The 15,720-nt window shown below is 30.2% G+C and overlaps 1 protein-coding gene across 1 annotated transcript in view; it reads left to right on the forward strand.

Moving 5' to 3' along the window:
• Positions 1-11,149, forward strand: part of LOC136795538 (twist-related protein 2-like) — a 17,692-nt gene extending 6,543 nt beyond the window's left edge. Inside the window, exon 3 of the mRNA XM_067046456.1 lies at positions 10,320-11,149. Coding sequence (XP_066902557.1) covers positions 10,320-10,420 — 101 coding nt within the window. The 3' untranslated portion in view covers positions 10,421-11,149. The remainder of the gene's footprint in view (positions 1-10,319) is intronic.
• The last annotated feature ends 4,571 nt before the right edge of the window (positions 11,150-15,720 follow it).

Below are 15,720 nucleotides of genomic sequence, written 5' to 3' on the forward strand. Positions count from 1 at the left end.
TTTAACACGCTTTAACATAGATCATGAATACCCCTAATATCAATTCGCACCAGAATCACGCTTATAACAGTACAAAGTTTAAGCAAGAATATCAAAATTTGAATTTCAAACGCATCTAACTTAAAAACGATAGTTCAAAATCATAAAAATCATGAGGATTAAAGTAGCTTTAATTTTGTATTTTTATTCTTTTTATAACTCCTAACCCGGTCATCATATAACAAATTCAAACTCTGCTAAATAAATAAATATCCGCTGAACTAAATTGAGTAATGAATTGTGCATAGAATTAGTATAGAAAACTAATTGTGCGTATGATGGTAAACTTGAGTCATACAGTAACCATACTGTATTTTCATTGTTTGACAAATATGAAAAACATCATTACTTCCAAACTGTATTTCATTACCATGCCAATTCAATTTATTAAATGATGACTTTTTCGCAATGAGTTAGAAAAAGTTTTGGGCGAAAAAAAGAAAAGTCCTAAAATTTACCGAGTTTAGCTGTCAAACCTTTTCTTGAAGTAACATTTGTAGGCATTTTTGTTTTATACGTATTTGTACCCATATGTACAAGAAGAAAATAAAAACAATCACTCCATCTTTAGCTTGTAACAAACCCTGATTAGACTGATGTATTATTGAAATATTCTATGAGGATGTGTCACATGAAAGCCCATCGCTCAAATGCATGGAATTACAGCGATGAAATGTGGCTGTCCTAGTTTAACAGTATAATATCTCAAAAAAGTGGTCATTTTGAGATATGCATGTAATTTATTTGCATTAAGGGTAAGATCTGTAGAGTAAAACAAAAACATTTCCCATGAACTCTGAGTAAAAAAAAAATATCTGGATAAATTACAGCTTTGAACTGAATAGATCTTACCCTCATTGCTAAGAGATTACATGCATATCTCAAAATAACCATTTTTTGAGATGCCACACTGTTGAACTTGAAGAGCGATCTATCACATACAATGTGCAATAAAGCTAATGAAATCAAGACATTTAGTGGACATAGTTCTGAGAAAATATTTTGCAGTCACTATAACCAATACTGAGCAATATAAATTTTTTAAAAAGGTCTGATACTTTAATTAGCTCCTATAGAGTACCATTCTACCATTTCTTCAGGTTAGAAGAAAAGTGAGAATGCTTTGAATTTACTTAAATCTAATGATTTTGATGCTTGGTTTGAAATATATATGTAAGTCATTATAGTGGTTTCGTGTTATGTTTTTAAAACTGTTTATAAAATATAAACATTTAGTGTTTTGTTTTTTTCGTACCCTCCTGAAACATTAATATTTAGTTATTAATTTCATGGTTTTCAGACCTTTGTTCGGCTTTATTTTCTATCCACGGCCTGGAACCCAGGACAAAACAATTCTAGTCACACCCTCCCATTTTTTCCCAATATTTCGAGTGTTTTTTTGTCACTAGTATTAATATATGGATTAAGGTTTTACGAAAAAGTCTATGGTACTGTTGCTACATTATACTCATCAAATTCAAAATTTTATTAAATAATAAAGTAACTATTAAATTAATTACATTATGGCGACATTATCATTACTGTTGATGTGAGACGTGCTGGATATAGTAGACTGTATAGATGTTAATGTGACCTTATCTTTTTTTTGCCCTGATGGTAAAATGTTGACTGGTCAATTATTTACTGCTATTTGAGGGACTTGTATTAATATCCTATATTAAAGTTGACGAAACTTGTTAAAATAATTTTGGCATAATGTTACACCGACAAGGTGAAGTTACATTTGGTCGGTAGAGAGGCCCCACCTGGCGGAGCAATAAAGATAATACAGAAGGGCGGCCTCTTTGATCCCTTCTCTCTCCACACTTCTACCAATAAGGGAAATATAATTGTAAGTATTAAAGTGCCCATAAACTTGAAATTTTCTAATATTGGCATTACATTGCGATACTACTTCAATGCTCCACATCATCAATTATATATTAATAATAAACACAAAAAGTACTTAACGAACTCGAAGGTTCGAAGCCGATACCACCAACCACCACCAAGAACAGAACAATACCAAGGATAATTGTTTGCTAAATTTTAACTTTTAAGTTTCTGCACAGAAGGCAAGAGGTAAGCAGTTTATACATTTAAAAGAAGAATTTCTAGCATCTAACTTAGCCTTTACATATTTAATTAATTAAATATACGTTTCCTTTCTCACTTTTTCATAACATTAATTGTTAATATTTTATTTTAATTTTGTATATATATTTACTTACTGGATTTTCATATGGATATTATTTTCTTTTTCTTCTATCTTTCATAATTTTAATATTAATGCATTCTCATAGTCATTATATATTCTTATAGTAATTACACTAAACATTTCCCTTCATTACTCCAATCTATCTTAGTTATCTGTTCTTTTTTAGGATTCATTGTGCGTTATTGTTTTTGTTTTTTTGACCCCGATGAAGACTTGAAATTCTCCGCGAAACGTCACTAAAAATATAAATGTTTACTTATTTGTGTTATTCACAGATCGCACCCCCAACCATTTTTTCATACCTCCCTGGAGTAATACATCACAGTAAAGTTTGCCCTTCAGTAACATTTGGGTTAGCTTCCTTTGTTCATCGTTTTTCTTGCCGATCCTAAGGTGGGTACCGAACCGTTTCTCACTTCATGGCAGTTTGAAATTTTCTCTTGGACATTTAACATATATGAATATTTAATTGACATAGCAAGTAATGATACGCTGAGATAAAAAAAAAACACGAAAGCTCGTTGCTCGTTTTCAAAGGGAAAAGCGCCATACTCCAAAAAGTCTTTTATCAAATGTACGAATGCCTTAGTACGGATTTAAAATGGACATGGAACTTATTATTGACGAATTATTATTATGAACGAAATGAGTTAACAAGAAGAATAAACAGAATAATCATAATAATAATTTTACCAGTTTAATGCATAGTTTTAAGAACCATAAGTAACTGTGTTAAAAGAATGAGAAAATAAATGATAGAAACATATTAAAAATTTTATTAAGTCTCTCCTACATCGAATGCAAACTTTAATAAATCCAAGACTAGGGAATACCTATTAATTATTCAAATTTTATAACAAGAAAAAATTATCTAAACACAAACGAATTTTTAAATTCTCATGCGTCTTTATTATTATTTTTTTTTTTTTTTAGTTTCTGGTGTTGATTTTTTGAAGAAAACGGTCCTAAAACATGGTAACTGAAGTATAATGTGAACTGAAGTTTTTGATTTCACCGGTTTTTTGAGAGCTGATTTTATAGATTTTTGAAAGAATTTTTAGGAATCTAAAATCATCAAAGTGTAATGACGATATTAAATTATGGCATGTAACTCCCGATTTAAGATAATGCATTTTAGCTAACAAATATTTCAACATAAATTTGATTTTTTTCTGTTCAAAAATATTTTAATGTGCAACTTCAAAGCCTCAAAACTTTCATGACCTATCTTAGGATAAGCTATACGACTAATGGATATGTTGATTATGTCTGTGTAATAATATTATATTTGTAATAAAAAAATAATTTCCCGAATACAACAATGTAACTTTAAAAAAAAAAAAAAATGGTTATTTTGAGATATGTATGTAATGTTAGCAATAGGGGTAAAATCTACATAGTTTAAAGCTGTAATATCCCCAAATATTTTTTTAATTAGATTTTTTGACGTGTTTTACTGTCTATATCGTACCCTTATTGGTAAGATTAAATGCATATCTCAAATTAACCATTTTTCGAGATGTTTGTTTCAATCTGACAGCCCCTACAAAGTGGAGCGAAACGTTGGTTAACAATAACAATTCAATTATCAGTTATCAATTTTTTATCATTTATGATTCAATTCAATATTTTGTATAATTCCAAATTTGTTTGTATACTATTCCTTTTCAATTTTATGTTTCTCTAAATGTTATCTCTTTTGTTTTTTAGCTCTGATGTAGACCTGAAACTCAGTCGAAACGTCGACATAAAATAAATAAATATGGTTTTGTTTATTTATGTTGTTCTTTACTGACCGCACCCCCCGACAAACTTCTTCAAGCATTAATCTACGGTCAACTATCTACACCTCATTATAAAACAATCTAAGATTTCTTGAGAAATGGATATAAACCAATTCAACTGTTCGATAAGACAAGCCATCCACATATATTAAGACTATTTGAAGGACAAAGAGCCAAGTATTTCACTTAAACACTAATATTTATTAACTGTACAACTCTTAAAATTTTGTAAACATTGAGATAGATGCCCGCCAAAAATTTTCGTGATTGTCACAGAGCTATCGAAGCAGATGTTTCACATAATTTAGCTAATTAATGGTCAATGACTTTCATATTTTAATTACAGGGAATTGATAATTTCGATATTAAATTTGGTAAATTTTAATTATGATAAATAAAAGAAGAAATTAGTTGACCGTATGAAGTAGATCGGAGGAATATGGTTCGAGTAGCGATCAGTAAAGGTATCAAAATAGTAAAAGAAAATTATTTCCAACTGTTGGTAACACAACTTCATTCTTATCAGCCCTGACGAAGCCCTGCAACGTGGGGCGAAACGATGGTTAGCAATAAGTAGTTTATTTTTACTATTTTGATACCTTTATTGACTGCCACCCGAACTATCTTACTACAATATGATAAATAAACTTTATTATAGTAGTGGAAGTCAAATTTGTGAACTATTCCTGTTCTTCTCCAGTGAACTTAATTCTGGAATTTCAATAAAGAATTCTCATAGAAAATCTTGTTCTAAAGTGATTTTTTTTCTTTTTCATCAAGTAAATCGCCAAACACCGGCTAAGTAATTTTTTTTTACATTCTTTGACAATTTTCGGACAAATGATGCGCCATATCTAAAACAAAATCGTTTAATTAAAGATCCCTTAACGATGCGTCATCATAATTGAGATTCAGTCGTTAGTAGGATTCGTCGTGGTGACAGGTTTTGCTTCCTAGATACTCTGCTGGGCGAGGATATACCAAATTGAAAGGGAAAAAAAAGAACATTATTTTAAACACTAAATTAGACAAATGAATAGGCATATTGAAGGTGTGGGGAGGTTATAAACCTGCGGGTTAACTTTCCAAAGACAGTGCGGAACGTGGATGCGTGTAGTTTGATGAATCTGATTATGCAGATTTCGGGTCCGGCGGTGTTCTTTAGAGGGCAATCGAATGGAAATAGTTGTTCATGCCATCAGTATTAGAACTTGGGATTCACAAAGTATTTCGATGTCCACCGAGGAAAATGATGAAACGGTTAATGAACATAACAGTTACTGACAAGATTCTAATGTACAATCTCTCAGTTTGTGGAATTTTCCCCGTTTATTATGAATCAAGTCCTCCATTGAAACCGTACAATCCCCAAAGTGAGAATTCCATGATTCATTTCTCCGAGCCACTAAATGAATATTGAAGACAGGAATCGAACCCACAACCTGAACCAAGCATTCCGGGTACCTTCATTTGCGGTTTTGAGATTTTATTAACTGGTCCAGTTCGAAGTAAAAGTAAAAGTTGTCATGATTTCCATCTGCGGGACAGCTTATTATCGAAATCAGGAGGTTTTCCCCATTGTTAAATATTTTATACAATAATTAATTAGGATATAATTAATTTATTGACAATAAAGTATTATTAATCATTTCTCTAGTAAGTTACCAGATCCACTAGCATGTTTTTGGCGGTTTGCTTCTATACCTTAGAGGTCTTCAGCGGCCATTACCAGCTTCCTCCTTGGCTTTCCAATTCTCCTTCATTGATCTTAAAATATGGATTACTGATAAAGACTTTTTTCGCGCTGAGGTTTGGTCAACTTCACTACGCTAGTCATTACTGTCAAATAGCCAATCTGTTTCCATTAGTAAAGTTAACCTTTGAACTGAACCCGTTTATCCCATCTCATGATCCGAACAACCGTACACCGACTAAGGCAGTAGTACACTCGGTAAGACCCAGGTGTTAACAAACTCAGAATGAGCTCGTAGCACTAGTTAGCTATAAATAGAAGGGGCAGCAGCTGGAGGATGCTTCGATGCAGCTGGCATCCTTAGTGCATATCGCATGCAGCACCATGAGGCGATGTGCATCTTGCAATGTCACTTTCTGCATCTTCATGAAATTTATTTTGCAAAATGATTTTTCTTGAGAAACATACATTTAGAGCTAAAAATACATAAATATCAAGTTCACATATAATACTATATACAAGAAAACCGTGTTTTTTTTTTTGGATGATATGTGAACCTTCGTCTGATCGTCTCGAGCGGTCAAACATCTTCTCCAGTGCGCTAAGGAAAGCAACAATGATCATTCAATATTTTTCCATAGATGGAGCATCAGAAAAATAATTCATTATTTTTCCAATTTTTTCCTGCTTAGGTTACGGTGTTTAATAGGTATTCACTGTCTTTAAGGCCGTCTTAGCACAAGAGGAATACAGGTTTTTCGGCTGTTACACAAATATCCCACTCATCACAACGCAAACGGCGAGTAAGCGCCACAGTGCTCCTCTCGCATCCCACAACCTACCTTAAAATGCCCTTCGAAGAAAGAAAGAATGTTTATGTTTATTATTGTATACATATTCCTATTTTTTTTTAATCATTTATTGGTTTTGTTTGAAATAACAAAATTAATAGAAGAGTGAGTGATTTGTTTCATGCACACATACGTCTTCATAACTACGCTAGTGATTTTTCCAACGGTGACTTTTATTCACCAAAGAGTTTTAACAAACGGGCTAAGACATTTTTGTGTGATTTACTAAATGGTTGGGCCCTTATTTCGTAAAAGCCTACAGGTCCACAAAATTCACGGTTTCCTTAAACCTGTAGGTTTGAAATTTAGACAGGTATGCAATTCTTAGGAGGGTAGACAGCTGGTACGATTACAAAATTAAAACACAACATTTTAAGACAAGCTTTAATTTTCCTAAGTTTTAGTTTTAAAGATGCCAATAATTAAATGTATCACAGCATTGTAGTAACAGCGATAGTAGGTTCGATAGTAGGTTCTCCTACGTTCATGATTCAAGCACTTCCTAGTTCTACTATCATCTAATTGTAAAATACTCAAATGGCAATAAAAGTTGTAAACGAGTTGGTATAGTTTGTAATAGAAGATGCTTCTAACCTAACTCAGGGTTCGATCGTAATAAAACTATGAATTTTTCCAAAAAAACTTTTTCTTGTGAATTTTATTTTCCGACTTAAAACCTCAAGTAGCAGATGCAATTAATGATTATCACGCGTTCATTGCTTGCGGGAATCGTTGGTTTTATTTTTTTAATTAAACACATATGTAAACAAAAATTTGATTTGATAATTGTTTGCTGGTATTATTTCGAGTGACTTTTTATTGCCTTCAAATCAAACTTCTGTACTTTAAAGCTGCCTTTTCAACAGTGCCATAACATTTGTATTTGGTCGGAGCTTAGGCGGGTAACAGAATTTTCAAATTGATCTAGGAATTTTTGCAAACAAATTCACTCACTTTAGCAAATGATAAAAATTAACTTCATATTCTGATTCAGCACCTTCTTATAATTTTCTCACAAAAACAGAAAAATCTAAATTTTTCTCATTTTCCGGAGAGAGTGAATTTGTTTGTAAATTTTCCAAGATCAATTTGAAACGTTTGTTACCCGTTTATATATTTTGGTAACGTTGGAAAAACAGGTTATCTCTCGCTCTGATGACAATAATGTATACATTTTCTTGATTTGAGGGCAGTGAAAATCAATCAAAATATTACTAAATAATCATAAACTTATTGTATTGTATCACTGATTCAGATTGGCATAGTTGACACCGACTTTTTGTAGACCTGTATTATTAATGTAGAGCAGGTATTATAAAAAATTAATATTTCAATTTCCTTTACAGCTTTAGATTTTTTTTTTTTTTATCTCAGACACTTACCAGTTCTAAGTCCTTTTTTATAAGGACCCCTCGTTATCGTAAAGTTGAACTGTTTCGGGTAAATACAAAACTATTGCATTTATTATTTTTTGCATATGTTGATAAAAATTACTGCTAGTAGTTTCAGGTTTATTTCCTACCGAAATATTTAAGATACCAATTAATTACTTTTTTTTCGACCAATCGAGAGAAATAAATAACAATTATAGGTATAAAATTGAACCATATTTTTCATTTTTTTCTAGAGAGTTAGAAAAAAAAGAAATATTGGCTTGAACAATGCTTTGCTGTTTGGTAAAATTTATGAATAGTAAAACCTAGACATAACCAATTATTTTTGGTATTTCTTTAGACTAACTATAATGTTCAATGTATTTCTCTATATAGCGAATATATCGATTTTACACTTTTCGATATTCTCAAAGAGGCTTTGACGATTTTTAAGAAACTTCGAATATCAATTTAAAATTTTTAAAAAATGTTAAATTAGTTAGGTTTATTCACATTGACATAGTAGCATAGGGCTTACTTAAATGAAGAATAAAAAAAAAAAAAAAAAAAAAAAAATGAAGGTACTTCTTTTAGAACACATTTGCCATTGTTGACAGTACTAAATAAGAGCCACAAACGAATTTGATAAATAAATAAAGGAGAAATAGAAATTGTAATTTAGAAAGATCTTTCCCGATCCCATTCATATGTAAACGGCTTTTATATCTTTTGACCGAATTTTTTATTCTTGGCAGTGAAAAAGTTTATTAGTACCCCGTGAAACGCTAAAATACGAATTTTTATAGTAACAGATACAATAGTAAATAATAAATTAAGGTTCAAAATTTTCACATTTCCCGGTTCTTTAGTATTTCTTTTCAAAAATAAAGGTAACTTCACAAATTTACACATAACATGGGGATGTAAAATTAGTTAAGCTAATTTACAACAGGTCAGCCGGTAGACACTAAGTTGCCTTATACCGATTATTATAAAGTGAAGAAAGAAAACTGGTAACAAAAATATTAGATTTTATAGGTACCGGGGAGTTCTATAAAAATATATTTTCTCATATCATTCGAAAACCGTAATTCTCACAAGAAGGCGTAGGGAAAGACACCAAAATAACTTATATTAGACTTGGGACGAATCATGAAATTTCCAATAACTATCTGCACAAAATAAACATAACTGAACTTTTCAATGCGAAAATTGTAGCGGTTACGTGACCCTTAAACATATACTTGTCTGTCATACATAAGGGGTATTCATGGTCTTTAGTTTAACATGTTTAAGCGTGTTAAAGGGAAAAATTCATGTTAAGTGGAGAAATATTTCTTTCTTTTACCATGTTTAAAAGATATAACATGGTTGAGAGTCTGTTAAATGGAGAATGATGTCATGCAACAGACCAGCTGAGCTCGTCACCATTTTTTTTGTTGTAGTAATAAGCAATGTAGTATTATATTACTTGCTCATAATTAGTGTTTTGATTGTGATAGTATTGTTTTAGATGTTTTTATAACTAATGAAGCAAAGAATGGCAACAATAATAATAATAATATAACGACAGTAGTAAATTAGCTCATCTTGATTCTCTTGCTCCCAAGTTAAAAGATCAACAAGACACTCAGTAGCCAAACTTTCACGTTTCACTGAATTTATGCATGTTGTAATAAATTACTTTAATCAGAACTTAGACGTAAACAATAACATGAAGTTTTGGAAGGAATGGTTATAAAACAAGTTGCTCAGAAAATAGGCTTGGAGATTCAATACATTTAATATGACTTTAAATAGGGCTGCTCGCTATCCTATTCATATAAACATTTAACATGATAAAACATTTTACATTTAACACAACATCAGGAATACGCCTTTTAAGCAACAAGAAATATTGTTCAAAGATCTAGATACAAATCAAAGTATTATTCATGATAGTATATTAAAATTAAGAGACTATGAAAAAATATGTTACATCCATAAATATTTGAAATCTATAAACAAAAATGTATAATAGATATAGTTATGGTATAGTATATTAGTATATCAGATATATTTATACTCGGAAAATAGTAGCTGTAACAAAGAAACTGAACTACAAAGATTTCATATAATATAGTTAATTAATTTTTGGTCGTATGGAATAAACCAAGGCCACCCCACAGGGAAAACAAAATAAGGTTGGTAAGTGAAAATTATGCGAAGTGCGCACTGCATCAGAATTTTGAGCCATCTAACCCTGGATATAACAAATCCCAAAACCTCTCGATTCGTTATATATAGGTTGAATTGTATTTTTATCATGAATAAAAATTAAGAATAAAGTATTCTAACCTCTTAATATGCATTTGGTTGCAGGTAACTTAGGATGTTCGTACATGGCACAGGAGAGGTTGAGCTACGCGTTCAGCGTTTGGAGGATGGAGGGAGATTGGAGTAGCGGAGGTTCCCAATCCTAGCTCCAAGTTTCACTCAACAATATTCTTAACATATTCCGTTCCATTCAAGTATTCTATAATATCTGTGACAATTATAATGATAATAATATAATAATTATTTTTAACAATGATTTAGATTCTCATAAATAATTATGCAGATATGAGATACAGTATGAAATTAAAAATTTTAAGCTGCATCCCCCATCTTAAGAATAGATACGTCTCTTTCAATATTTTTTACTTTCTTTCATTAAGTATTAGTTATAGAAATATTAGCAATATCTATTTCATATTGCGGTTGTGACATTTTAAATATGCTCTGTTTACTGCAAAATAATTAATAACAACAATGTAGATATCCCTTAGTGAGACATCTATCCTCTATTTACATAGTTTAAGTAAAATTAAATTTAGTTATAATTAGTTTTTTCATATTTAGATTTCGTAAAAAATTGTTTTGTATGTAAATAACGAAAGAAATTTAAAAATGATGTTGACAATAATGAAAAAGAATTTTTGTACACGTTACCAAAATTTAGTACGAATTCTATATTTGCCATTCCTAGATATAATTGCATTTATTGTAAATAAAGGTAGTTTTTAATCGACATATTTATTTTTGTAATTTGCTGAAGTATGGTGCTTATGATTCACAGATTGGAAATTTCCTCAAATGAAATTTCCTACTGTGCGAATCTTTCTTTTTTTAAAAAAAAAGTATAATTTATATATATAGAGCTTTGTTTTTAATTGTTGTTTTATTTATTTATCCTTTATTACTTACCAATTCTCCTCTCTCCCGATTCTTTTATAAAACACTAAGAATGATTACTACAAAAACTTTAAAAGCCCCTTGTCGTAAAAAAAAACTTAAGAAAGTGGTATGCGATACAAAAAAGTGAGGAATGATGAACATCAGTATAAACATTTTTTCCTTACAGAAGTGTGAAGCCTCTTCCACTCCAACGAAGGGGCCACACATTAAGAACCAGTTCACGTGGGCCTACTCGCCTTTCGGGTTATGTCAATTTTTATTTTTAACCTAATTAATTTTTTTAATTAAAAAATATATAATAATGAAAATGAGTAATTTCCACAATCTTGAAATATTCTTGTTATTAGTATATTTGGTCGAATATAGGTCTTAGACCCATCTTAAAAATCATTTTCAAGTAAAAATATGGGGAAATATATATTAACCTATTAATAAGAAATCAATTTTCAAATTTATTATATCTACATACATCAAAAATAAATAAGCGTGCTTAAATTAACTACAAAGGAGATTATGATAAAAAAATATTAAAATTCATGCCCCTAATTATACTTACTAACAATTAGGAATACTCATATAAATAGTATTCCGAATTCTTTATAATTAATATAAATTAGAATTATTTTAAAATCACAAAATATCAATCAAAATGGTATAGAAAAACCATTAGGACCAATTAAAACCCCCATTTTTTAATGTAAACATATATGATATAACAGTCAAGAAAGAAGTTATCAATATTTATTTTTATACAGAATAAAGCTATTATAATTTTTTAAAATAATAATTAAATAAAAGATAATTTTCACCATATTTTAATTTAAAATTAAAATGTCCTACATTTCGGCAACCACAATATAATGCCTCGACATCATTTTCCGAAAAAAACGAAAAAATTAATGCACAATTGACTATGTGAAATATCTGTTGTAAATTAAATATAATTGTAAATCATATTGAGTGCTAACTCAAGTAACAGTAGTGTGTAAGTTTCTTGCCAGCCCCCATGTCAAACCTAATCCTACCTTTTCGACCCTTCCTTGCAAATAACAGGACTTTATATGTTCACAGCCCGATTCCCTGATTTATGACTGGACATCTTTTACAAAAGCAGTCCACAGTATTGACCATTAAAGTTGTTAAATTTGCCGGTCTTTTAGTCAGAACCGTCCCTACAGCAATTCACTTGATGAGAAGTATATTCCGCGAACCAGCGCGAAACATTCAACATTGTCTCATGAAATCTTTTATAGCAGTGTTTTGAATCTTAAATTTTTTAAATTATGAGGTGAAGAAAACTTCCAAATAGGATATATATTATTCTATATTTTGTACTTGCACAATGCTTCGGGACATGACACCATAGTCATGTACTATTAATTGTATCCTCATTTTTGTCATTTATATACAAATAGTTTAAATTCTTTTTACAACTACATTAATTAAAAATAAGTATATAATTTTTTTTAAATATCTAGTATAGAAAAAATAATTTAAACTATATGTATACAAATGACAAAATTTCTCAATAGAAATTGACAGATATGAGCATAAGCATGAGTATGGGGCAAATCCCGAAACGCACAAGTACAAAATATAGAATATTATAAGTGAATGGAATATGATCCGGGTGCGGTAAAAAAAAACTCAAATAGTAGATAATTATACTATTTTATTGAGCCAACGTTTCGCCCCACGTTGCAGGGCTTCGTCAGGGCTAAAACAGATACAAACACTTAGTTACAAAAGGAAAAAAAGAGAAAAAAACATAAGTGTAAAATAACAGGGGTATAAAATGTAAAAAAGTAAGATATAATAAGAAAAATTAAAGGTTGTAAATAGTAAATGAAAAGGGTAATAGTAACAGATAGATAAAAGAAGAAATATTAACGAAAATACAAATAAAGAGATGTTAAAAGAAAAAAAAAACAAATCAAATGATGAGACAGAATGCATACCTGTTTTGACGGCAGTCAAAAATAAAGTGACCGTTGGCATTGGGAGGAGTGGGGACGGCAGTTATGCCACAATAACGAAAATAATTTGTAAAGTAAGCATAGTAAAAAAGTATTTAAATTAGGTGAACAATAAATGGTAATATACATAAAAGGGGGAGAAGAAATATTAAAAAAAAAAAAAAAAGAACAGATAGAAAAACAAAGGAAAAGTAAAGTATAAAATAATGGGATACAATGCGTGTAAGTAATATTCTAATTGGAAGTTTTCTTGACCTCAAATTTTTTTTTAATAATTTATTTATTGATATTTAGAACTGTATACATATATACACGTCAAGTAAATTTGCTGTAAGTGATATTATGACATGATAAAAACATGTGGAGAATCTACCCATTGATAAAACATTTCTAAAGGAAAAGATCTCGAGGCCATCTTCTTTTCAGACGCCTAGGAGGATTATTAGGTAGTGAAGGGGAAGCCAGGCTAGAAACGAGTTGGTTTACCCAAACTATTGGTTTAACCACCCGGTTGGGAAGGATTTATATCTGGTTCTGGCCAAGTCTGCAACATTGGGGACATTGAGGTCCTGATGGATAATTTGATTTGTGACAAAGTAAGGAGGATTAAGGATTTTGGACTGTAAGGATTGGATTCGAGAGGAATTAGATGGTTTAGAGGAGCCCCATAGCTCAACTCCGTATGTCCAAATAGGCCTTATAATAGTCATGTAGATCAGTCTTTTGTAATGGATTGGAAGTTTGGACCGTTTGTCTAGTAAATGTTGTAATAGTCGGAATCGACGAGCAGTTTCCTGTCTTTTCAGTCTTGTATCAAAATTCCATGTAAGTCGTTTGTCCAGATTTAGTCCTAAGTAACGGATCTGTTCAACAGGTATAAGTGGGGTATTATTAAAAGATACTGTAGGGCAAGACGAAGGGTAAATGTGATTTGATGGCATTTATTGGAATTTATTTTAATCCTCCAGTTTTGGCACCATTCTTGGAGGGTGAGATTGGAGGGATTGGGATACAATGGAAGGATCATTATTCATTGACAATAGGCAGACCTCAAAATTTAAAAAATTAATATAATTAACTTCCTAGAAAAGAAAATCCAAAATGAATTTTTTTTTGTATTATCGATAAGGCAATGAAAGTCTGCCAGTGAGATCATGCAAAAATAGCGGCTGTTTCAAAACGTTAACAAAAAAATTAATTTATAATTCGGAGCTTCATATCTTTAAAACTACCTACATCACTAGGAAACCTAATAGGCCATCATTTAAATTAGAGTAAACTTGCTAAAATGAAAAATTAGATCTCATGAACCATTTAACTTAAATAGCTCTTTTAGGGCTCATATTAAAGATAATTTAATATGATACAAAGTAAATAATTGATATTTATCTTTGTAGGAGTAATATTTTCATGATATTCGCCAAAATAGATTCACAAAATATTGACTTATTGCTGTTCCATCAAAACTTGTGGTTCATGAAAAATTAAATTAAAAAAAAATTAAATGGGGCTATTAGACGTAACTCAAGTAAAGGTAGTGTAATGTAATATTAAGTAGGTTGTGATATTTATCTTCGTAGGAGTAGCAATGTTCATGATATGCTATAATAAATTGATTTCTAGTTTTTGGGACAAAATTTCATATGCCAAATTCATATTCATAAGAAAATATCATAACTACTACCCCTGCGTAGATAAACGTCATAAAGTAATTCTCCTACTTCTATAACTCCTCCTTAATTATATAATGTATACGACTTGAAAATATTTTAGTTTCGATCTGACTCAGAATTGGTATGACTCTTACCCACCCCTAACTAATAACTTTTTTATGTCAGTGCTAGTAAATAAATATCAACAAATAACTAAATAATGTACCTACTAATTGATAATGTACCTACTAATTGACAATGTAAAAAAAAGGTAATTGTCATGTATTTTAAATAAATGTCCACCCTTAAACAAATGTTTACTTTATAAAATGGTAAAAGTATTACAACTAGTTGATCCAGTAAGTCTTGCATTGATTAATTAAAATTTGCACGCTAATAAAAGATAATAAACAGTGAAAATGAACCAGTTAATATAGAATTAATAGTGTTAATTAGTTATGATAGTAAAATACAAAAATTTGTAAAGGATAAAAATTATTAATAAATGCTATAGTGACAAACAGATTCATTTTAACTGTGCTTATTATCTTTTATTAGCGTGCAAATTTTAATTAATCAATGTAAGACTTACTGGATCAACTACTTGTAACTAATTTTAAAACCTGCACATTTTAATGAATCAATATGAGGCGGTGATATTAAAATTAAGATAGTTCTTGATGATGGTCTAAACTTTGGACCGGTATTATCTTTTAATGAAGAAGGTTAAAACAATTTGGATAATTCATGTTATTATTAATAAAACTAACAGTACCGAACAAGATAATAATATAACAAATTGATTCCCCATATTTGATCCCTCATCAACAATAAACTACTAAACTGAATAAAAACATTTATAGGATAAATTTATAATACTTTATTGATTTCAAGAATTTTCAAACTGAATAATAATCT

The sequence above is a fragment of the Halyomorpha halys genome, unplaced genomic scaffold (assembly GCF_000696795.3).
Source record: "Halyomorpha halys isolate HHAL.00 unplaced genomic scaffold, Hhal_1.1 Scaffold533.1, whole genome shotgun sequence".
NCBI lineage: Eukaryota > Metazoa > Arthropoda > Insecta > Hemiptera > Pentatomidae > Halyomorpha > Halyomorpha halys.